The sequence below is a fragment of the Mercenaria mercenaria genome, chromosome 6 (genome assembly GCF_021730395.1).
Source record: "Mercenaria mercenaria strain notata chromosome 6, MADL_Memer_1, whole genome shotgun sequence".
Taxonomy (NCBI): domain Eukaryota; kingdom Metazoa; phylum Mollusca; class Bivalvia; order Venerida; family Veneridae; genus Mercenaria; species Mercenaria mercenaria.
The window spans coordinates 83487299-83511631 of record NC_069366.1 but is presented as its reverse complement, the minus strand read 5'-3'; the positions used below and the strand labels follow the sequence as shown (position 1 = coordinate 83511631).

Sequence of the window (24333 nt, the reverse complement as noted above, 5' to 3'; positions counted from 1 at the left end):
AAACTGTCAAGTTGATTTGCAAGAATCAGCTTCGTTTTAATAGAAATAAATGAAAAACTTTACCTACCAATTTACAGCTGGGTTACATTTCCAGCTGGGTTACATTTCCAGCGGGCGTCAGGATAGCCGGTTATCCAGTGTGTAATTGATATAAATAATTTCCTGGACCATTCAATTTAAATGGTAGAGACATTATATGTAGTGCCACACACCTTGCATTTGGAATAAACGACCCGGGCAATGTTTCAATACCATAGCTACCTCACCTAGTCCATAAATTTGCAATACATCTGCATTTTTAACAGTAGAAAAATAGTTTTAGATTAAAAATAACTATAGTACTTCGAAGGTGATAATACAAATAATGGCAGTTATCAATTTGACTCAGACCGGCACTTTTTGACTGCTTTCCTTTTATAATATATCAAAATATTAACCACCTCGAGCAGAGCAATGTTATCATTTATTCATTTTACGACATCTACTCGTATAAATAATCTAAAAAATACACACAGCGTTACTGCTAATTTCCTTAGAGTTTGAAGTCACATTGAAACAAAGGCGAAATTACATATGGAATAAGAAACAAATTGAACTGTCCTTTGAAAACATGAATAATTCATTTATAACATAATATACAGCAGCGAAATCATAAAGAATTCTTCTTCTGTCAGGAAGTTAAATTAAACTGGGTCAAATGAAATCTATATTAAAACGACGGCTTCAAACATAATCTGTGTTAGTGAAAGTTCAACAATATTATCATTTTTACAGATAAAATCGCACAAGTGACAAAAAGATGAATGGTGTTGTTTTGTTTTATACAGTGTTCAGTAAGTTTATTTTAAAGTTCATTTTCGTAAATCAAATAAGAAAATTACATCATGTAAAAGTTTGCACTTCTAGTTAAATCCATACAGAAAATCAACGACCGTTTCATTGGTGGGAATACGGTGGCTGAATTCTACTATCTCGTCTGGCGCATTTAATATGCGCTAACTTGCCAACATACCAGGACGTCTCATTCATGACTTTACGTAAACAACAAGTATTGCTTTATTTGTTGTCTTGTGCGTTGGCTCCTCCATATAAATGCACCAGCCTATAAGAATGAGATAACATATAGGAAACACTGAAAACGTCAGCTAAACAGAATGATTTTTATTTAATTTAGATAGAAGTGAATAAACTAAAATTACTATATGTTACGTTTTAGTAGCTGCTCATGAGCCAGTACTAGGAATAACATTACAATGCCGTCACTGTGATAGTGTTAGAGGACCAACAGAGTGTAGGAATTTTCAACATTGTCAACAGGTAAAAGCTTGCTATTGTTGCAGACGAAACTGATATTCTTCTTACTTATGAAAAATATCGAAGGATCTGATTTTGTCTAAAACTAAAGCCTGTGTAGAGGGCGGCTACAAGTTTTCATAGAAGGAATTTGATAGACTGTGCGAAGGAATATGGTTTACCCATTTAACATTATGGTTAACGATCATGATGTAATTATACGCCCGTTTGAAAAACGGGACGTATAACTGGAACGCCTCTGACGGGCGGGCGGATGGGCGGGCCGCGTACACAGACTTTGTTCGGAACATATCTTCTTCATGCATGGAGGGATTTTGATGAATCTCGGCACAGTTGTTCACCATTATGAGACGGATTGTCATGCACAAGAACCAGTTCCTTAGGTCTAAGGTCCAGGTCAAACTTAGAGGTCAAATGTCAAATTCAGGATTGACTTTGTCCGGAGCATATCTTCTTCATGCAACGAGGGATTTTAATGTAACTTGGCTCAAATGTTCTCCTTAATGAGATGTAGTGGCATGCACAAGAATCAGGTCCCTAAGTCTAAGGTCAAGGTCACAATTAGAGGCCAAAAGGTCAGATACAAGAATGACTTTGCATTTCTTCTTCATGCATGGAGGGAATTTGATATTACTTGGCACAATTGTAAATCATCATGAGACGGAGTGTCCTGCGCAGATCCCTACTTTAGAATTACTTCCCATTGTTGTTACTATAAAAAGCTTTTATTGTAACTTCTTCATTACTAGTCGTAGGGAAAAATCGAGACCACTTTTCTGTAGTACAACATTCATGTTACATCAAATTTTGAGGTGTATTTTAACCTGTCTCTACCTGGTAAGGATTTTTGTGTGGTCTTAGAATTTTGTTTTGTTCATTTATTTAGTTTGTTTAAGATTAACTCCTTTAGTTATTACTTTAGTTATTATCCTTTAGTTATTTTTTTTTAATTGCCCTTAGGGAAAAACCCAAGACCACTTTTTGTGGTACAACATAGATGTTACTTTCAAATTTAAGGTGTATTTTAAGGTATATCTACCTGGCAAGGAGGTATCTTTTTTTGTTTTTGTTTGTTTGTTTGTTTGTTGTTGTTGTTTTTTTATTTAGAAAAACAAAAGAATTACAGTAATTACTACGCAACCACAGAATTAAAATTCCATTTGCAAATACAGGTGCTAGTGTAAAGAAATTTGCTATGACGGGTGTATTTTGCGACATTCTGGCACTCTTGTTATTTTCATGTGAAGAACTCGACTGGAGTTCAACGGTTTTTGTTTTAGGAGCTTTTTTGATAAATGCTCAAGGAACATTCTACCTGTGCGTCTTTAAACATTAATTGAGGACGGGTCTTTTAATTCGTTTATAGGGGGAGCGGTGATCTAGTGGATAAGGTGTCGGCCGCTCAATCCAGAGGTCTTGGGCTCGAGCCCCTCTGGGATCACGACCATGACTTCACATATGACACCAGTACTGGTTTTTCCAGGAGGCGGACTCGAGAGTAGTTCCAATAAGCTTGAAGCTTTCATCCCAATCGAGCTTAAACAAATTAGTATAAACCAATTCGTTTAGGATATATGGAGAAAACAATATTATCACATGTTCGACGCCGTTGGAGTCAAATAAAGCCATTACATAATGTTGGTATTACACTAGTGTAAAGCTTTGACGTTAACGTCGTATTAATTAAAATAGACGTGATACGAATTGACTTGGTCTATAATAGGTAAAGAATGAACATAAATTGATGTTTCAGCAGGAAAAGCTAGCATGTGATAAAAAGAATATTACATGTGTGCCTATCACATTGAATCTATTAAATTCGTTGAAAACAATTAATAAAATGATCGACAGAGTCTCGTACTTTATTGTTTTATTCAACCTATTAATTAATTCAGTATGGAAAGAAGCTCGTGTAATATCCTGATATTCAAATTAGGCTCGGTATTTTCATCATTTCAAATGAATAAGTTGTAAACAGTTTAGCTAAACCGCATTTCTTTTTCTTGTAAAACATCAGAGAAGAGCTGCAACACTTAGATGATATGCATGAAGTCCCATTGTAATTTTTACCCGTCTAAATGCACAAAAATAGCATACAATCCTTAATTTGTGTCTGATGCAAAAATTAGTTCTTTTCTTTTCTAGAATATCAGAAAATCAAAATCAGTCTTAACGGAGCAACCAGAAAGACATGTTTTATCTGATTTATTTAATGCTTATTTTGAAACATTATTGTCAGATTTTGAAAAAAAAAATGTCTTCACAAGATGCCACTTTCTTAAATTTGACGCCTGATCTTGCTTATGCAAAAAGGCTAAAAAAAATCTCCTTTTTTACAAGGCATTATATATATAGTATTTAGATTGTATGTCATATGTAAAAGTTGGTTGTAACTAGTACGTTTCATTTCAGCACTGTGCAACAACTGTGCAAGACATCGGTGGAGAATACATGTTTAGTTATAACTGCGGGCATCACCAGGTAAATTAATTAGCATCATATTAAGACGTCCCATTTAAATAAACATAGATCACTGATACATATTATATCATAATTCCGCGTTGCCGGGCACGACGCAAATCTGATATTCATTGCTATAATAAACTAACTGAAGCATTTTAGCCTTTAACCTGTTGGTGGCAAGTGATTCTGCCTTTGCAACCAGTGCAGATCAGGATCAGGCAGCACATCTATGCAGGCAGATCTTGGTCTGCACTTTTTGCTGTTCAGTTAGTAAATTCTCAGTGAATACCCCTTCAAATGATCCATGGTACTGCCCAAATTGAATGATAGACTAGTCTATTTTAGAAATTTAGCAGGGTAAAGGTTAGAGTCTGATAACATTTATTTTAATTATTATGAATGCACCGACCTGACTAATGAAAAAAGTTCATATGTAAGAGTCGTTCTGACTTTGCTGGTGATTTCTCTTTTACATTTTGTTCCTTTTTGTACTATACTGAGTGATGCTTATCCGCATGAAAACAATCTTTATATGTAATACCTAGTATGCTTTGCAATAACCCGAATAGTACAAATTCTAGGGTAATCTTGTTTAAGATACACCATGCCCAATCTATAACTTGAAATCTGATTTAGATTTAGGAAATGATTATCACACGTACATATTAAACTTAGCTTCTAAAACTGTGTATATAGAGCGGCAATCATGGTTAAATGTTCCAGTACCAACCATTACTCAAAAAATCTTCCAGTGTTTAGTGGTTTTATAAAAGATAATAAGTAAGGGTGAATTTCTCGATAGCACAGAGCACCAAAACACAGCCTCAGAGCCACGCATTTGCAAAGTAGGCAAACAACAAAAAGATGATCTGACGGAAAATATTACAGACGGGTTGCTACAAAAAATCCAACAAGTACATTTAAATTTTATGCAAAGTATATACAAAGGGAGAAAAAAGGGGAAAGGGGTAAGGGGAAGAAAATGGGTGGGGGAGTTTGAAGGGGAAAGTAGAACAAGGATGAGTATACAAAGGGAGTGCTACGTTCCTTAATTACAGCTACACTACAACGTAAACCACAAAAGCACAGACATTCATATACCAAAGATCAACTTACACAACCACACCCAACTAACTAACATAGATAAACAGACAAGTAAGATACAACAACACTGTAGGGCTCCGCTTTAGACATACAAGCACACAAACACACATACTAGAAGGAAAAATAGTCGTGTACTGCCTTGGAATTCTGGCAGCCAAAATAAAGGGAGGAGGGATCACGAAAAGTAATTATAAGTAAAGGGGGAGGGATGCTAAAACATATCAAGTCATACTTTGTTTACCTCTAAACTTATTAGTTTGTAGTAGATCTTGTGTAAATCTTATACACATTACTGTTTATATATACACAAACATATTTATTTCACATTATTAAAGAAATTATGAAGGTCTGTACATTCCAGGCTGGTTACTTTGAGGTCTGTAATAACAGGACGTTTTGGTGTTTATTTTCATATTTGTCTAAAAGCATTTTGTTAGCTTAAAAGAGTTCAGACATTACAAAATATAAAACTGCAAAAATGTTCCTTTTGTTTGTTTTCAATAATAATTCACAAAAATTCTGAATTTTCCGCATTTTTACTAGTCACTTTATATTTGCTTGTAAAACGTTTTCGCTGTATCAGTTATGAAAGAAACTATTTCCAAACATTTCAAAGGGCTCCATAAAAAAACTCGCACACGACATATTATACGGTATATTTTTGTTGCTAGGCAACGAAAAGAACGTTGTCAAAATAAAAAGTACCCATGAAACTGTAACAATCAGAATACAATATGAAGTAGATTTATATAGGAATTAACCAATTTGTAGCTACGGATGCATTATTATCTTGAATGACCCTCACGTACAAACCTGACTGTCAAAATGTTTTCAAGGTAAGGACTGATAACTAAAATCCATATTCCGGACTGCACTGACGTGACTGATAGACTGTTTCAGTATTAAGAGGCTACGAACCAAAGGGATGATAAATATGGTAAAAACGTGGCATATAAAATAAATGCAGTACATGGGCCTAATTTATTAACTAACCTTCCTGGTTATCTTCATTTAATAATTAGGACTGCGTCACTATTATTCTTGTCTTTTACTGTACTGTCAAAAATCATTATTTCAATTATTTCATGTTAAGGATTGCTCGAAAGATGCGCATCATCATCTTCATCATGATAAAGGACCAGTTGTATGTCAAGAATGCTGTCACTCTACGGGCTGTGACCAGAATGCATGCTGTTAGTATTTTAGCAATCATAAATATGAGGAGTCACGTCAAACAAATTATTTGTACGACATTTCAAGTTTGTAAGTCGAACTTCCTCGTGTTTTGAGACACGTTACTCGAAATTTTGATGTTTAGTATATATTTTGACATACGCATTCTTGAAGTTTCAAGTAAGTATATTCTATTTTTGAGTTCCTTAACTTGAAATTTTAGCTATCAAACTACCATATTAGAACGTGGTACCTTAGGTAGCCGTTTGAACAAAGAGCGTTAGTAACAGGTGAATGCTATTTAGTTTTTTAAAACTCTTGAAATTTTCAGATATATACTCAAAATTTTGAGTTAATTAATAGCATACATTTGGTATTTAAGCACTTCAGTAGCCAGTAGGGGTCTTATAAGAAGACTGTGTAGTGTTCGCTTTTTAACCATGTTTAAGCGTGAAAGGTTTTTAAGCCACATTTCCACCCACAAGGTAAGCAAATATAAACATACCCAAAATGAACTTGTGGTTATAAAAATCATGGCTACTCTCTGAGATCAAGATCGGATACGTGTGGTAGCTCTGGAGTTTGAGGTGCTATCGTAGAAGGATACAGGGTTATGTACAAATTTAGATTGTTTCACTGTTCAGAACATAACTGCAACCTTGTTCTAACCCCAAAACCCGAAAAATATATACATACTACTAGTAAACATGAATGTTTATATCTGGAGTAACTCTAGAGGCTAGGGTAAATCATACATGGATTTATGGTAGTATATGCTCAGTCATTACATGCTAGGTACCATTAAGGGACATAAACGTTTGAGGATCACACTCATAAAGTGTTTGACCTAAAGTCATGACACATTAGAATATTGTTATATAGTATGGAAAATTGTGTACCTTATATTTTGTTTAGGATTTCAATCAGCCAGACCAGAGTTTCGGTTCTTGACGTAGTCCTTAAAAGTTTTTGTTGCATACCTGTCAATAGACAAGAAACAATAAAGTAAAAAATATTCAGTATGTAAGTTTGTGCACCTTGGGTTAGTTCGGAATTCACTCCGCAGGACCATACTTACGTCCCTTGATTTTGTCAAAAATAAGGCCCTAAAAGTTAGTTGCAAGAATCTCAAGAGGTATTTGACCTACAGTAATTAAATTTTGATTAAATGATTCTCAGCAAATAAAGTTGTACATCTGGGGTTTTATTTGGGATTTGTTCCGTTTGATGTCATCTATTTCATTCTTTTAATACATATATAGTTAGACTAGTCTGCCGCTTAATGAAAACTTTTTCACTTTTAATACCATACCAGAATGTGGAAAAGGGTTCTAGAATAAAGTGCAATTGGGCAAATATATAAATATATAACCTGCAAAATTTGATTGGTTGAGGATAATTTCAAAATTAGCCAATGTTATTGTTGCATGGTAAGAATTACCTCTAAACCTAATTTCATAACCTCACAGTCATTTCTGCTCTTGTTGAGAATCCTGTTCGTGGCATTCAATGCTTGTCCACTGAATTACATACATGTATTGAATTAAACTTTGCACCTTTTTTATACACTCGATACTGTCAGCGCCGTGATGATTTAATATTTCAGCTCAATACTTCAATACTACCAACACAGCAACAACAGCACAGATACCAACGGCAGCAACAACGACAACAAAACCGACGACGACAACAAGAATTAAAGGTACTACTAAAGGTGATTCACAATCTAACTCAAAGTCTTGCTTTAAAATGTTAGACATACTAATTTTTAAATACTCCTAAGTTCGATCAAGGAAATTAATTTTTAATCGTTCAAGACATAACGTTTTGGCTCTTCTTTATTATTTTTACATTATTACATCAGGTTTCAATAATTTCTAATTGTGCCATAATAGTTATTGCAGTTCTAAGAATGTGAAAAGTTACGAACAATTAAGGGAATTACTATAACAGTTCAAAGGTACCAGTTTTTACAAAATCAGCAAAATTTAATCAAACGCGGCGCACGTCATTTTCGCACTAGCGCATTGCTTTCTTTTAGAGAATAAATTTCATTATACTAACAGTCAACAACATAAAAAAGCTTTAGTTTTTTCAAGTGATGACATTCTCAAGTCAAGTCATCAAACATTCCAAGGAAACAATTGATAAATGTTACCTGCTGAAGCGTTTTCCAGGCGTTATTATTTCAGTTCTAGTACGCAATACATTAGCGGGAAACGTACAAAAATGTTCAGTTCTCAAGGTATCTTTCATGATTTCTTTCATAATCTCACTCTGTGCTATGTTTTAAATATTATTTATTCTATTTTCTTACTCATAGCACCCCTTGATTCTAAAGGGTGTAACAACATGGATGTGTTATCAGGATTAGTCACGGGGAGCAGCGTGTCTCATCCTGGCACCCAAGTATGTCCGGACGGTGTACACCAGCCCAGCGAGGCGCTAGTTCAAGAATATTGTGCTCTGGCTTTAACTAACTGGATACCAGGAGAAAAGGTATATCAGTTTTGGGTACCATACTTAAAGGATCATCCTGATTTATGCATTTATTTCAAAATTTAGAAAGTGGCTTCATGTTATTTTGAACCAGATGTAGGAACAACGTTACTCGGAGTGTTCCATGCAATATGTATGTATACAAACGCGCTTTCAGAATGGAAAAATATTTAGAACTCCCTCAAAAGTGTTAGTCACTCTATTGAAATGTCAAAAGCGTTAGTCACATTATTGAAATGTCAAAAGTGTAAGTCACATTATTGTAATGTCAAAAGCGTTAGTCTCACTACTGAAATGTCAAAAGCATACGTCAGACTATTGAAATGTCAAAACCGTTAGATATACTCTTGAAATGTCAAAAGCGTTAGTCACATTATTGAAATGTCAAAAGCAAAAGCGTTAGTCACACTGCTGAAATGACGAAAGCATTAATCAAATGTTGGAATGTCAGAAGCGTTAGTCACACTTATTAAAATGTCAACAGCCTTAGTCACACTATTTAAATGCCAAAAGCGTCAGGCATACAACTAAAAGGTCAAAAGCGTTAGTCACACTACTGAAATATCAAAAGCGATAGTCACATTATTGAAATGTCAAAAGCGTTGGTGACAGTATTGAAATTTCAAAAGCGTTAGTTACGCAGCTGAAATGTCTAAAACATCAGTCACACTACTGAAATGTCGGAAGCGTTAGTCACAGTATTGAAATCTCAAAAGGTTTATTACAAAGCTGAAATTTCAAAAGCATTAGTCACACTATTGTAATGTCCAAAGGGTTAGTCACACTGTTGAATAGTCAAAAGCATTCGTCACACTATTGAAATGTCAAAAGCGTAAGCCACATTATTGAAATGTCAAAAGCGTTAGTCACACTACTGTAATGTCAAAAGCGTTAGTCACACTACTGTAATGTCAAAAGCGTTAGTCACACTGCTGAAATGTCAAAAGCATTAGTCACACTACTGAAATGCCAAAAATGTTAGTCACACAGCTGAAATGTCAAAAGCATTAGTCACACTACTGAAATGCCAAAAGTGTTAGTCACACTACTGAAATGTCGAAAGCATAAGTCACACTATTGAAATGTCAACTGCGTTACTCACACTGTTAAAATATTAAAAGTGTTAGTCACCCCGCTGAAATGTCAAAAGCATTAGTCACACCAATGAAATGTCAAAAGCTTTAGTCACACTATTGAAATGTCAACAGCGTTAGTCACGATATTGAAATGTCAAAAGCGTTAGTAACACTACTGAAATGTAAATAGCATTAGTTCCACTATAGAAATGCCAAAAGCATTAGTTTTGCTATTGAATTGAATGCGAAAAAGAAGAAATTTCACTGCACTTTCTAACATCGACTAAAGTGACAATGAATAATAGTTCAAGTTACTCCACATATGTTATCATATGTTTTGATCATTATTATCTGATGACCAGTGCCTTTAAAGGATCATTTCTTCAGTTGCTGTCTATGCCGTATGATTTTAAGAAGTTACCTCTAGTTCCTATATATATCGAATATTTGTCAACTTAATCTAAGTGTTCAACTTTCTATTTCGAAGACAAAGATCTCAAGTCCATAAAATAGTATTTCATTAGTCGGTATATCGAGCGGCTGAGAAATTAAAATCAACGTTCCAAATATTCTACTTGAAAGAATGTAAGTGTTTTTATTTTTCAAATAAATGTAAAATATTCATTTAAATAGGTTTTAAAGCAATATGCATATTTTAAGGTCAGTATTCTACTTGCAAGAATATAAGCCTTTTTTATGTTTCAGATAAATGTAAAACATACACTTAAATAGGTTTCAAAGCAATATGCCTGTTTTTAGGTCATGGAGAACTGTCCCCGTGTGCCTAGTTACACGGCGGTAGCTGCCATAACACCAGTCTTTGGTGGCGCCACCATCGCCGGCGTTTTTATAAAATGTGAAATAGGCGGATTTCAGGTAAACTATCTATAGAATTTTTTCTGTACAATGATGTTTATATCAGTCATTTGCTAAGTTCATATTCAATTTGAATAAAAAAACAATTTTTATCTATCTAATTCGTCCCCGTGTACAGTTTTATAACCAAACGGCCTGTTTACAAATCCGTCACATCAAGATAGTGTCGAAACACACAGCACAAAACTTTATTAAACAAAATGTTAATTCGGTCATATCACACTTACAACAGAGCCGTGCCATGAGAAAACCAACATAGTGGGTTTGCGACCAGCATGGATCCAGACCAGCCTGCGCATCCGCGCAGTCTGGTCAGGATCCATGCTGTTCGCTAACAGTTTCTCCAATTCCAATAGGCTTTGAAAGCGAACAGCATGGATCCTGACCAGACTGCGCGGATGCGCAGGCTGGTCTGGATCCATGCTGGTCGCAAACCCACTATGTTGGTTTTCTCATGGCACGGCTCAAATATATATGATAATGATCTCATGATTATCAAATAAACTTCATTGTACATGGCACATATAACACACAAAACGTGATAATGTCTCTGTAAAGATTTTTTGCAAAAAAACCTTGATATTAAGAGTTTAACACACTTTAGAAAAGGGTGCCTACAAAATGGAACATAGTTATACTGAAATTAATTGTAGTCTTAGTATATGCGCGATAACACAACACACATTTGGAAAATGCATCATCTCGAATGAATATTTGAAAGTAAAAAGTAACCAATTAGAAAATTAAAATCATTACCCAGGGTATCAACGAATACATCCGGCTTTTGCAAAATTTTTGTTATACAAAGTACACAACAGTCGTGGAATATCAACACTCATGGGTGAAAAAAACGAAAAAAAATACGCGTATGAAAACAGCATTGATAACGAATGGTTCATCGACAACTCGACATAATCGATCGAACTGCTTAATGTTTTTACTACCACACTTTTTACTTGTTTTGAATCTTTCTATATTTTAGGCGGCAATCCAAACATGCGGATCTCAGCTAAGAATTCACCATGTGTCGACAAACTCTACTACGGATATATCCCAAGTGCTGATAAGTTTGTTTTAGTGGATTGGAAAAACTGATATAACTTCTGGCAAAATCAACTGGTTTCTCCTACTGAATTGATGTGAAATTGCCTTTATTTATTCAATGCAAATATAAAAGATTTGTCCGATTTTCAAGAAAAACAAAAATGGTATCCCCTTACTTGTACTCAGTGTTGTTATTTTCATAAATGGACTTTCTTATATGTATCTGAATAATATTATTGAGCCGCACCATTAGAAAATCAGCATTTGCGATCCATGCAGTTCGCTTTCAAAGCTCATTGCAATTAGAGAAACCGTTAGCGAACCGCATGGATCCTGACCAGACTGCGCAGATGCGCAGGGTAGTCTGGATCCATGCTGGTCGCAAAGGTACTAAGTTGGTTTTCTCATGACGCGGCTGATATATTTATGTTGGATTTAGCGTCACGCCGATACAGCCATATAGGTCATCCAGCGACTTTCCTGCTTTTGACGTTGGAGGAAAAAGCTAGGTGTCCCATCATGAAGTATCTTAGCTTCGGGCAGGTACCTGGTTAGAACCACCGACCTTTAGTAAGCCAGTTGCATGACTTCCTTTGATGAAACAATTCTACGCTCAAGCGAGGTTTTTGGCCCAGAGCGATAAGGGGCAAATGATTCGGAGTAAGCGGCTTGAACTACTCATCCACAGAGGCCTGCTGTATTTATAATATTAGAGTTCGATTTAAGTAGATGCTAGGTGTTTGAGAGACTCTTAACATTGCGTTCTGTTTCCAAATGATTTTATCAACTATCACAGCAACATTTCTTTGCGGCCATAATATGTTTGCCCGTACTTGTCTGTCGTCCATTCAGTATATCTATGTAATATGTTTGGCTAAAACGTGAGGATTTTGCACATGTCATTATCTCTAATGAACAAAATCAAACTCAGTGTGCTGTATTTTTTTTAATTTTGTTACGTTAAAAGGTTCAAGATTCCGTTCATTTCCATATTGCCTGTTCTGTGCATTCATTTTTCTTCTGACCACCACCATCCATAATATCATCAAGAAGATTATTACACAAATATATACTGTTAATTAATCCCATTCATCCCATTCATGAGTTTCTATAAATTGTAGGTACAACAATTATCTACATATAAAAGTGTGCGTTTTGTTATCGACACTTTTTTGGATTTATTCCCACTGTATTATACTTAAGGGCATACTAAGGATGGAATTTTCAAATAAATATATTAGATGATGTGGTACAATGTCTATAGCCAACTATGTTATCCTCTTTGAATAAAGTTGTTATTTTTATCATTATACTATTATTATTTCTTACAGACTGAATTCCTAACACAATATCTTTTTAAGGTGAGTGTGGCAGTCGTGACATTACTCTCTACGTATTCATGGGTTCAATTTGATGTATCTGTGTAATATAGTTAGGCTAGTGAAGCGTGAGAATCACGCCTTGTCAGCCATTGGGCCTGCTTGATTTGCATTCGCCGCTGGCGTATCGGGGTAAGCCGGTCACATGACCGGCCTACGCCTATATGATGAGTGAATCGAGCAATCCGGTTAAACAAATATGGCGGCTATTGCTGTGACAGCTGTCTGTAGTTACAGAATTAATAAGTGATACAAGATTAAGCTCACCAAAAGGTTCCTTCTAGCGCATATTAAATAATCTGTTAAAGGGTCTTTTTACAGATGTTAAATAAAACAATTATGAAAAAAAGTGTTTTGTTAGTTTACGTGCATTCTTATCTTTTTGAAGTATTTAAAGTTATTTTACACAAACATTTTTTTTAATTTATAATAATAATCACTCACTTACTTCAAAATTCCTTACGAGGGGTTTTCAGCCATATTTGTCTACACCTCGCCGCATCTCGCCGCATTCTGTGAACCGGCGCAATCGGCGTACCCCGGCGGCGCAAACGAGAGCAATAAAGTGAAACCGGAAGTTGAAATCGGCGTAAAACGGCGTACGCCGCTTTGCAAAACAAGTCCCACCATTGTGTTCAATACATGTAGGAAACTACTTTCGCCTCATATAAAAACGTTCATCTGACTTACAAAATAAATTCAGTCCATGATTATTTTTTGTTAATATGTTATTAAACAGTTTACATTATAGTTAAAATATTGTGAATTTATACATTTGGTAAAGAATGAACACACTATTACTATCGGATTCCTTTGGATTTTTAGTTGTCATGGGATATGTTAGCCCAAGTTGAAATACATTATGAAATAAGAAATGTATTGCATTATCCATCTAAAATAATGATCTTTATTTTAGATAAGTTTATTTTGTCATGTATCATATAGACAATCAAAAGTTTAAGCAGATATGAAGTTAGAATAAACTGTGACTGAAAGGTGTTTTATTCAAAATTAATTGCCATAGTCATGTCTTTTAGACAAATTTTTAAAAAAAAGTAATATCACATCGTTAGGTGAAAGGATGAATGGTGTTGTCTTCTTTGTAACAGTTTTAAGTAAGTTTTAAAGCTCTTTTTAATCAAATACAGAATCAATCATCATGTTACAGTTTTCATTATTTTAGATGAATTGGTACAAACAACCATCAAAATCTAGGTACTACTAGGATAGACTTCAGCTCAACATTTTGCAAAAATATCTTTTATTTGATTCTTATAGATATAAAGTGCTAATGTTATTTCGTGTGTCCGCTGGAGTGACAGTGCTTTATGTAACACAACAATGCCGTCACAGTGATAGTGTTCGGGACAAAAAGAATGTATGCATTTTCAAAACTGTAATAAGGCAAATATGTTATGGTCGCAGAGGTAAACGACATTCTTTCTTACTAAGAAAATAAACCAGAAAAAAATATTAATAGATACTATTTTGTTTCAAGTTTATGCAGATGCTGGGCTTGACAGCAAGTTTTATAAGAAGAAATCTGATTGGCTACATGAGCATTTAACATCATGATTAATGATTGGATCTAATATTTTCTATGATTCATTTGTGTTTTCTTGAAGAGAACCATTTTGAATAGTTGTTTTATATAAATTTTCTCCAGCTGCTTTAATAGCCCTTTTTATTCGACAGAATTTATCTTGTATTCAGTTTCTGATTATGACGCCAGAGAAGAACATTTACATTGTGTGTGCAAGGATTTTAACCAATTATAATATATGGTGGAAATAAGATTCTATAAACGGGACTTCTAGTTTGACTTGATATTGTTCATGAGTTTAAACATATAAAAGTTAGTTTAAGTTCCATTTCAGATTAGTTTCATTAACAAATGTGCAAGACATTAGGAAAATACTTTTTAAGCTATCACTGCGGTTCTCAAGATACAAATTAAATCCTTTTTGTCCGTCCCATTGGAATAAACATTAAGGTATTGGATCCGTAATAGAATATCTCCTTTTTGAAGAGTATTCAATTCCTACCATAAACCTACTTTGACTGCAATTTTCATGGAGTGTGGGGGGGGGGGCATAGGTTCAAGCCCCACTTGGACCAATTTTTTTCCATATTTTCCTTTCTTCTAGTAAGTTTTTACTTCTTTCAAGACTTATTATTGATGTATTGTATAAAACTGGAAAATTTCATTTTATAAGCGATTTCTCGCTGTTCAAAGTGAATTTACCTCTGAATCAGGAGGGGTAGAGATAGACATCTTTGAAAATACTGAGTTACAAGCGGTAAAAGATCTCTATTTTGCCTTCATTCTTTAGATACATATTGTGAAAGAAATGCATGTAGGTTTTACTTCTGCCTCAAGGTTATTTTTGAATGAAGTGAGCAAAATTCAAAACAGACCCACAGGATTCGACCTTAATTTTTCAATGTGGGAGTTAGAATTCTGTCTCATTAAATCTGTTTACCCTAGAAAAAATTATATTTACAGTTTTATTTTGTGTTTTATAATTGTTTAACAATAGACTGATGTTTCTTTTATCAAAATTAATGCTGTAATAATTTCTCTGCAAACGTTTTAGATAGTGGCCATCACATTTAAATTTGTCTCTACTTGAGCTTGAGGAAATACAAAAAATTATACAAAATTTACAAAAAAACGGCACGGTAAAAGTTGTTTAAAATTTGCAACACAGTGCGAAACATGGTCAACTTTAAGAATATACCAAGCAAATGTTATTGTTTAAACATTACTATTAGGAGTCCAATACCTGAATATTAAGTGCAACTGATAATTATTCCACTGTTATTTTAGATAGTGCATTACGACAGAAATGACACAAATTGGACAAATTATCTGATGATCGTGACTGTACTGACCCGACTGATTGTGTCATTGTAAAAGATTATTCAACTTTGGCTAATGGCCTTATTTTTATGTGGAGAATCTAACTAACCTGACTAAATTTTTTCTGTCAATGCATTGGGCTGCCTGAATGAAAATATCTTTCAACGAGGACGACATCTACATGCCTTTTTTCATTCAGACTATATTAACCTGTTTTAGGAATATCTAATAAATCCGTATTTTTCAATAAAGAGCTTTATCACAGTTAATTACAATCATTTTTTAACTGTTATGGTATTATGTAGTGTCGTACTGCGCTTAGTTGTGTAATATTTTGGAATTATTCCAAAGGATTGTTTATATACACAAACATACAATATGTATTTTTCTTCATGTTCTCAGACTGATTGATGTGTAGTAATTGTTATTATTACATGAGTACCTATAAATAGTAACAATTTTGTGCTGAAAATGTTCCTCATATCGCACTGATTTATGCATTATCACATTATCACAATTGACCCCGGTGCCATTATCAATAATGGCCCTGATGTTCGCACGAGAATCATGTGTTAGTTTGTTTTGGGTTAAACGCCGTCTTTCAACAGTCTTTCAGTTATGTAACGGCGGGCAGTTAACCTAACCAGTGTTCCTGGATTCTGTACCAGTACAAAGCTGTTCTCCGCAAGTAACTTTCAAATTCCCAACATGAATCAAATGTGGAGGATGAATGCTTTCAGACACAATGTCATTCATCAAATCGTCACGTAGAACATACGGCCCGCCCGAGGATCGAACTCACGACCCCACGATCTGCAGATCGGCGCTCTGCCTTGAGCTAAGTGGGCGGGTCGCGCGGAAAATGAACGCCCGTCATGACGTTGAATGAAGGTAAAACAGTGGAAAGTTTAGTTTTATTATCTTCAACGTAACGTTATATATTACACCAGTAGATGCTTGTACTGATTAACATTGCACACTAAACTGTTCTTAATGTATTAGGGGTGAACATGTAATAAACAGATAAATACATAGGAGTACGGTGCCTTTGAGTGAAAATGGAGATAATAGACCTCGGGCTAAAGCCCTCAAGCTAATAGCAACTTGCCACTTTAATTGTCACTTAAAGGCACCGCTCTCCCATATATTAATCTATACATATTTTTCAAATATGAAAATTGAACAAAATGAATCTTTAAACTAGTTGGAAAACTCATTTCATGTTTATGGATGTTGCAATCTATAAACAATCTTTAACATGATTATTAATATTCTTTTAATGTAGGGTACTCTTCATACCGAACTGCAAGGTGAAAATATTTCAATTGTTAGGTCTGCACTAGCCTTGCTGAAATCAGTTTTAATATTTGGACTATAATAACCTTACTGATAAAATTGTTCTATATTTAAGACTGCACTGAACTAAAGGACTGTACTAACTGATCTGCAAATGATGTGCGTCAATGTCAAGCCCTATACTAGAGTGACTGCTAAACTGGTATAAAGTTTAGGACCGATCTAAATGTTTACGAATGTACTAACATATCCGATAAAATGTTTTCAATGTTTAGGACTATACTAACTTGACTGATAAAATGTTTGCAATATTAAAGAATGTACTTATCTGATAGATGAAATATTTCAATATTTATGACTATCCTAACCGTTTCAATATACATGACTTTACTAATCATAAATGTCTTTACAAACCGAAGTGATAAAACATTTCAATGCAAAGTGCTGTACTTAAATGACTTATGAAATTAATTTTGACAGCAAGGTTTGTTCTTACCTGACATATGAAGTAACCTTACTGTTTATGTTCTGTCATTGATCAGGACTGTGTGTATCTGATTTTTTAAATCTTATTCTCTTCCAAGTGATAACTATATCTTATATGAACATGGTAAAGGATTGGTGAAATTTGTTTAAAGTTAATGTGCTTAATAAAATTATTCTTTTGTTGAGGACTGTTCTAAACGTATAGAAACCGCCTCGGTAGCCTAGTGGTAGAGCGTCCGCTTCGAGTGCGGGATGTCATGGGTTCGATTGTACAATTGAAGCGCACAACCGTCGACATCTGAAAATGCCTATTGTTTGCCGGGAATATACATGTAGTTACCCTACGGGTTGCGAACAGCATACATGCTTTTAGTACTTTAGTTGCAATTAATGTGAGACGTCACGTCAAAAAAGTGTTGTTTTTATGTGTGTGTGTGTGTGTGTGTGTGTGTGTGTGTGTGTGTGTGTGTTCGGGTTTAACGTCTTTTTACAACAATTTTTCGGTCATATAAACAACGGTGTCTACTTGTAGCAGTGAGCACAATGCCCAACTTTATAGTGCTGCCTCACTGGAATATCACGCCGTAGACACGTGGCAATATACTCCACCCAGTCACATTATACTGACACCGGGCTGGCCAGTCCTAGCACTATCCTCTTAATGCTGAGCGCCAAGCGAGGAAGCTACTAGTACCATTTTGTTTTTATATTCACGGAACTAAAGTGTAGGATAATTATGGAAAAGCATAATTGCCATGTGCGTACTAGATATTTCGACTTACATAATTCGAACTGTTGACTTATAAACTCAAAATTTCGAATAATTGGAAGTTTGTAAGTCAAACTTTGAGATACTAAATCAATATTTCGAGTTTCTCGTTCGAAATGTTTAGTCTGAATTTCGAAATTTCTAGTAGCTTAATCTATTTATCGGCTATATAGTGACGTAGATGGCCACGATCAGGTACCTTAGGTAGCCTTAGAGGGTCATAAAAGATAACCTAAAAGTGTTCGCTTCTCAAAATATCACTATTTCAACTATGTTTAGGACTGGACGGTTTTCGACCCGTTTTAGTTCTTATGTCAAGAAAATATAAACAATGCCTACATAAATGTATAGAAGTAAGTCCTGACTACCATTTGAAACCAATATCGGGTACCTATGTCATCTTTAGTGTTAGAGATACAGTCATAGAAAGATCCCATGTAGTTTTCGAACTTAACGAGTATTTCATTACTTTGAACTTATTGGTAAGGTTTTCGACCTGGTTATATCCCCTACATGCATAACATATACATTTCATGAATATTTAGATATAGATCCTGGCTACAACTGAAATATTGTATAAAAATAAAACAAGAATTTCAGCTAATGCAACTCGATCGTTGCATTAGCTGAAAGTCTAGTTAAAGTGAAATTTCGATTTTTTTTTTTCAGAATATATCGTTTAAAAAACGCACAAGGCACTAACACCCTTCCGTTGATATAGTTCTGTTCTATTTTTATTCATGAAATAACTTTAAAAAGTTATGAGATATACGTTACGCTCTTTCAGTCATTAAAGACACATTTGTTTCTATTATTTTCACACAATACTATGTGTATATACTTTTCTTGACTTTGTGAAATAAGATAATGTCGTAAAATTATTTAATGATTTATATTGCTAAAATTTCGAAATATCATTGACATCATATTGTTCTAAGAACACATAAAAGGTAGGTTCTACAGATTGATATTTCAAATAAACTTGAATTGATCTTGTTACTCCCCTGTTGGTTCGGGAGCTATAGGGCTGCATTTTCCGTCCGTCAGCCCGTCATTCCGTCATATGTCCGTCCGGTCAATAACTCTGTCATTCACCAAGATTCATCAAGGGATTTTAATATCACTTTGCACAAATGTACCCCATAATAAGACAATGTATCATAAATTTCAGACCCCGAGCTTAAAGGTTAAGGTAATTCTAGACTTTGAAATGTTAACATGGCATGAGTGTCCGGTCCAGAACTCTGTCATCCATCAAGGGATTACAATTTCACTATTTGAAACTAAGAAGTGACCAGTAATAAAAAAATAAGGCAAGAAATTAGCAGACTCCAGCAAAGCCAATCCCTTTCGGTTTTGCAGAATGACGTTTTTAGGCATGAAGGTAGTAATTCGCCGGATTTGCCTCCGCAGTCCACTCCAAGGTAGCCCATATCGATATATAGTGCATTTCTCCTGCGCAGTAAAGGCCATTTTCATGCCAGAAAATAAGCTTTATTGTTGCTTGCTTGTAAAGAGAAATGTTTGCGGGTGGGTGATTTTAAGCTACGTACATTTTGTAATATACTTCAAAAATTGAGTCAAAGCTGTTTGGTAAATTGAAAGGAAAAGTAGGTATAACTTGATGTCTGCCTGCGCAATGTAAGCGTTTTCATCACGTGTCTCAGTCACGTGACTATGGTTTCATTGCATTGTTGTCAACCCAATATATTTAGGTATTTTTATTGCCTAAAGAAAACACTTCAAGACAAGGGTAGTCCCGCAGGAAGTGAAAGGCTAGAAATGCTGAAAACAAAATGTTTTAAATTGTTATTATCATATACCAAATATATATAGAAATTCATCAAAGTAAAGAGTAATCAGCTAAATCAATCAAATCGCTTAAACTATGAACTTTCGCACTTTTATATTTTGAGTATTTTCGTATTTTAAGCGGCAGTCCAAACATGCGGATCTCAGCTAAAACTTTACCATTTGTCGACAAACTCTATAGTGGATATCCCAAGTACTGATAAATTTGTTAAGTGGATTGGAAAAAAACTGAAACATATAACATCTGACAAGATCAATTGATTTGGCTTTCTGATACTGAAATGAAACTGATGTTATTAATTCAATACATTTTTTGTCTATCTTTAACCGTTATTTTACGTGCTCGTAGTTATTCTTCTTCTTCTTCTTCTTTTAATTATTATTATTACTATTATTATTATTATTATTATAAGGGAATCGATCCTGCCGATTTTCGTCACTTTGCGGTAACATGCGATATACTGAATGAGATATATTATCAAATTAAAAAATGTGTACTTACTTCCGGCACGTGCACAGAGCGTCTGACTTCGGATTTTTTGGAAGAATACGCTTTTTTCTTGTGCCTAATAAATGTCCACATAACCTGCCGAACCGCAACATCTTGCACATCAGTACAAATGAGGACAGTGTTGTTTTTATTCAAAAATCTATCTTTGAATTAAAAGGGAATCGATCCTGCGCGAAGCGACGAAAATCGTGATTCTTCTACGATAATATGCGATATGCCGAATGAGATATTTATCGACTTGAAAAATGTGCCCTTCCGCCCGTGCCATCATTAGAAAGTTCTTTTCAAATGTTCAGTTCAGCTTAATAATAATTTATTATTTATGTAGGTATATACATACATATTCTATACACACACATACAACAATCATACATAAATACATAAATGTAAATATACCAAAGGGTTGGGCCAAAAGTTATAACAACATTATCGGGGCCGTCAAATGTTTTCACATGTTATGGGATGAGTTGAAGTCGGATCGATTCCCGATTGAGGCAGTGCCTTATTTCATATTATAACCATATCAGATTTATATAGCGCCCTTTTCATGATAAACACGTTCAAAGGCGCTTTACAGATATAGCAAACGCAGCCACACAGGGCAAAAAATTCATCCTATGCTAGTACAGACATGGAGCGATAGGACCAGAGGGAAATTGTGAGATAAAGGCCCCAGAAAAGAAAGAGAGAAATCCTATTTTAGATACAGGCCTGCCGGCTAACTTAGCTTAGTTCTTTACAAATAGACAGTCTGGTTCTTTAACGTACCCAGTGTATAGCACAGATACATGCGAAGCCCATACCCTAAAATCCGCTATACACTAAAGCACTGTACTCATTTTATACAACTCAGTTTTTAAAAAAAAAGTTGATGAGAATGCCAAAGTCATACCGAATATCGTAAAGAAGGACTTACTATCGCACTTAAATTCAGCTTATCGTAAACATATCTATAGAACTATACTCTGTTGCAAAAGAAAGTTTGCAGTTTTTAAATTTGAATATCGCCAGTTTTAAAAAACATGTATCGATCTCAAATTTTCAACATACTATGCTCGAAGCATGTACTGTCGATTTTTTTGAAAATTGTACGATAAAAACATGGTGAATTTAAGGTTAGAAGCAATAGCGTCCTTTTGCACGATTTGCACGTGCAGCCCATGGAAAATGTACATGTCTATAAAAACGCATTTTCTCACTTTCCTTATGCCTTTGGTGAAAGGAAAAACACATTAGATTTCAATTCTGTGCTGTAATAAAATGTCACGACTTAGTGAAAGTCAGCAAATCGAAGCATTAACAATGCTTTCTCGGGGTGACACCGTCACTAACGTCAACATGTTGCCCTGGCCTGCCCTCTCACCAGATATGAACTCTATTGAGCATTTTCGGGACGAGATTGGTCGCAGGATCAGGTCAAACAACTTGAATGATCTTCGAAACGCTCTTACCCAAGAATGGAATAACATTCCTCGTGACGTCATTCGACGTTACATTAGGTCAATGCGCAACTGCACCAATGATTGCATCAATCGTGGAGTTGGTCACACACGATATTGAAACAAAAATGTCTTTGAGGAATGAAAACAAATTCGAAACACAGGCAATGATTTTTAGAAAATCTGATAAAAGAGAGATTTGAAACTTTATCTTTTAACCCGTGTTGTCTTTGAATAGCTAAGAATCCCCTTAAATGACAAAATTTTGAGAACAACCGATGCATATCAAATTGTTCATAAACTGCCCTAAATTTTGGTACCAAGAATAAATATACTTTTGAACGAAACAATATACATAAATTGACGAAACCTAAGTGCACACATTCTTTTGCAACAGATCATAGATAAAAACAATGCGTATTTCGGGAACAGAACACAAAAATATTATGAAAATTAATAGATCACTTCAAAGTTTGAAAACTAAAACAATTAGAACATCCGTACAGACTTATTTTATGAAAAGGTGGTGTAGCGGTGAGCTTAAATCAAAGGACTTCTGGCCTATGACTATTAAGGCATTTTTTGTTTAATGAACAACAATTAAAGGTTCTACAGAAGTAATGCTTAAAATGACGATAACCTTTTTTCTAACCACTCAGAAGCATGTATCATTCTGATTTTTATGTGAACATTGCAAAAACATTTAAGTGTTTTTAAACTTGATTTCATTTGATGAATATCCCCTAGTATAAGCACGATTAAGATGTACAATAACACCTATTTTGACTTTAAACGATCGGTGGGAAGTGAGCAATTAGCAGTTGCGGAAGTTTCAGCAGTTAATTGCTAGCCTAGTAACTGCTAGCAGTTACAGCAGTTTACAGCTACAACTGCCAGCAGTTACACAAGTTAATTACGAAATAATAAGTTCCCAAACGTGGTTGCCTGAATGATATATTATTACGCATAAGAACGAAAAACTCGGGTTATTTTACGATAAATCACGCTTTGGAACTTGTTATTTCGATTCTAACACGACATACTAGTACAACAGTGTTAGAAAAAATGGTAACTATTTTTTTACAACCGTGCTACGCTACTGGATCGGATAACGTCATTGCACGCGAGTGGTTTATTGCAGGATTTTGCTCTACACACGGTGTATGATCAATCCTATATTGTTGGTACAAAACTTGCGGTGCCTTCACTTTTTCGTATAAGCAACGAACTTTTACGTTCAAAAATGTAAACATGCCTTGGAGCAGGAGGCAAGTACGTCAAAAATACGAGTTTTGAGACATAAGTTGATTTTACTGATGTTATCACGGAACTTAAGTAACTTCCAAGCTTCCATATGCATGAAAACAAAATGGAAAGCTTCAGCAGTTTTCGCCAAATAAACGTTACGAGCACAGTTGTGGGGTAGAATGTTAACAGGCTATACTTACTAAAGTAATGTAGTAATGTTAAATTTTACTCTAAATATGTACCGTCTCTCTGTCCTGACTTATGCTCGGAATCGGCAATGCAACCCCATCAAATTATAGATCATAATATTAACTTCAAACATACACCTTCAATGATAGAGAGGGACAAGCACATAAGTCACAGTAGCCCGATATTAAAACAGTCTTGTTAAGCGATTTTCGTGCATGCGCTGAGTCGTATACGGGTGTGTTTTGTGAAGGCTAAAAAAACTAATGACATATAACTTAGGTCACAATAGCATGAATTACTAAGGCTTTTGATATCGTGTGAGGTCCTCATTTACGTTGAGCCCTATACGAACAAGTTTTATGAAAGGTCAAAGTAATCACCCGGTACCATATATTTTTCATACTTTACATATAGAGAACGTTTGCTTTGTGGATGTATAAACTTACTTCGAATTGATATCGACACCCTGTCATAACCAATGCACCGAATGAAACCCTTCAAATTGTAGATCACATTGGACCTCCAACTGTGAACTTGACCTTTGAGATAGGAACATGGGGTTTGCGCATGACACGCCTTTTTATTGAGGTTAACATTCATGCCAAATATAAACAAGATTGGTCCATGCCTGTAAAAGTTATGCTCCCGACAAAATCGGACAGACTGACACATGGACGGACGCACGCACATACACCGAACCACTAAAGTGGCGACTAAGCCGAGCTCATCGCAAGCGTCCTCGACAATAAAACTTAACAAGTTCCTACCCGAAACTATGGTATACCGACACAC

General features: G+C 35.0%; 1 protein-coding gene across 3 annotated transcripts; it reads left to right on the top strand.

Moving 5' to 3' along the window:
• The first annotated feature begins 637 nt into the window (after window positions 1-637).
• Window positions 638-11724, top strand: LOC123549983 (uncharacterized). 3 transcript variants are annotated; one of them, XM_045338429.2, is made up of 8 exons: window positions 638-833; window positions 1220-1317; window positions 3727-3795; window positions 5975-6074; window positions 7661-7768; window positions 8378-8553; window positions 10389-10505; window positions 11488-11724. In XM_045338429.2, exons 1-8 carry the CDS (start codon window positions 800-802, stop codon window positions 11581-11583), a joined length of 798 nt encoding a protein of 265 aa, XP_045194364.2. In that variant the 5' UTR covers window positions 638-799; the 3' UTR covers window positions 11584-11724. The 3 variants fall into 3 exon arrangements, with proteins under 3 accessions (XP_045194364.2, XP_045194363.2, XP_045194365.2); XM_045338428.2 differs by having other exon boundaries at window positions 646-833; window positions 1217-1317; XM_045338430.2 differs by having other exon boundaries at window positions 650-833; window positions 1217-1317; window positions 7661-7756.
• The last annotated feature ends 12609 nt before the right edge of the window (window positions 11725-24333 follow it).

Bases quoted from the DNA above. Each gene is read 5' to 3' on its own strand.
- LOC123549983 (XM_045338428.2), top strand. From the start codon at position 800: ATGAATGGTGTTGTTTTGTTTTATACAGTGTTCA. The intron at 3,796-5,974 runs GTAAATTAATTA...TTTCATGTTAAG, and splicing joins ATAACTGCGGGCATCACCAG to GATTGCTCGAAAGATGCGCA. The intron at 8,554-10,388 runs GTATATCAGTTT...GCCTGTTTTTAG, and splicing joins ACTGGATACCAGGAGAAAAG to GTCATGGAGAACTGTCCCCG.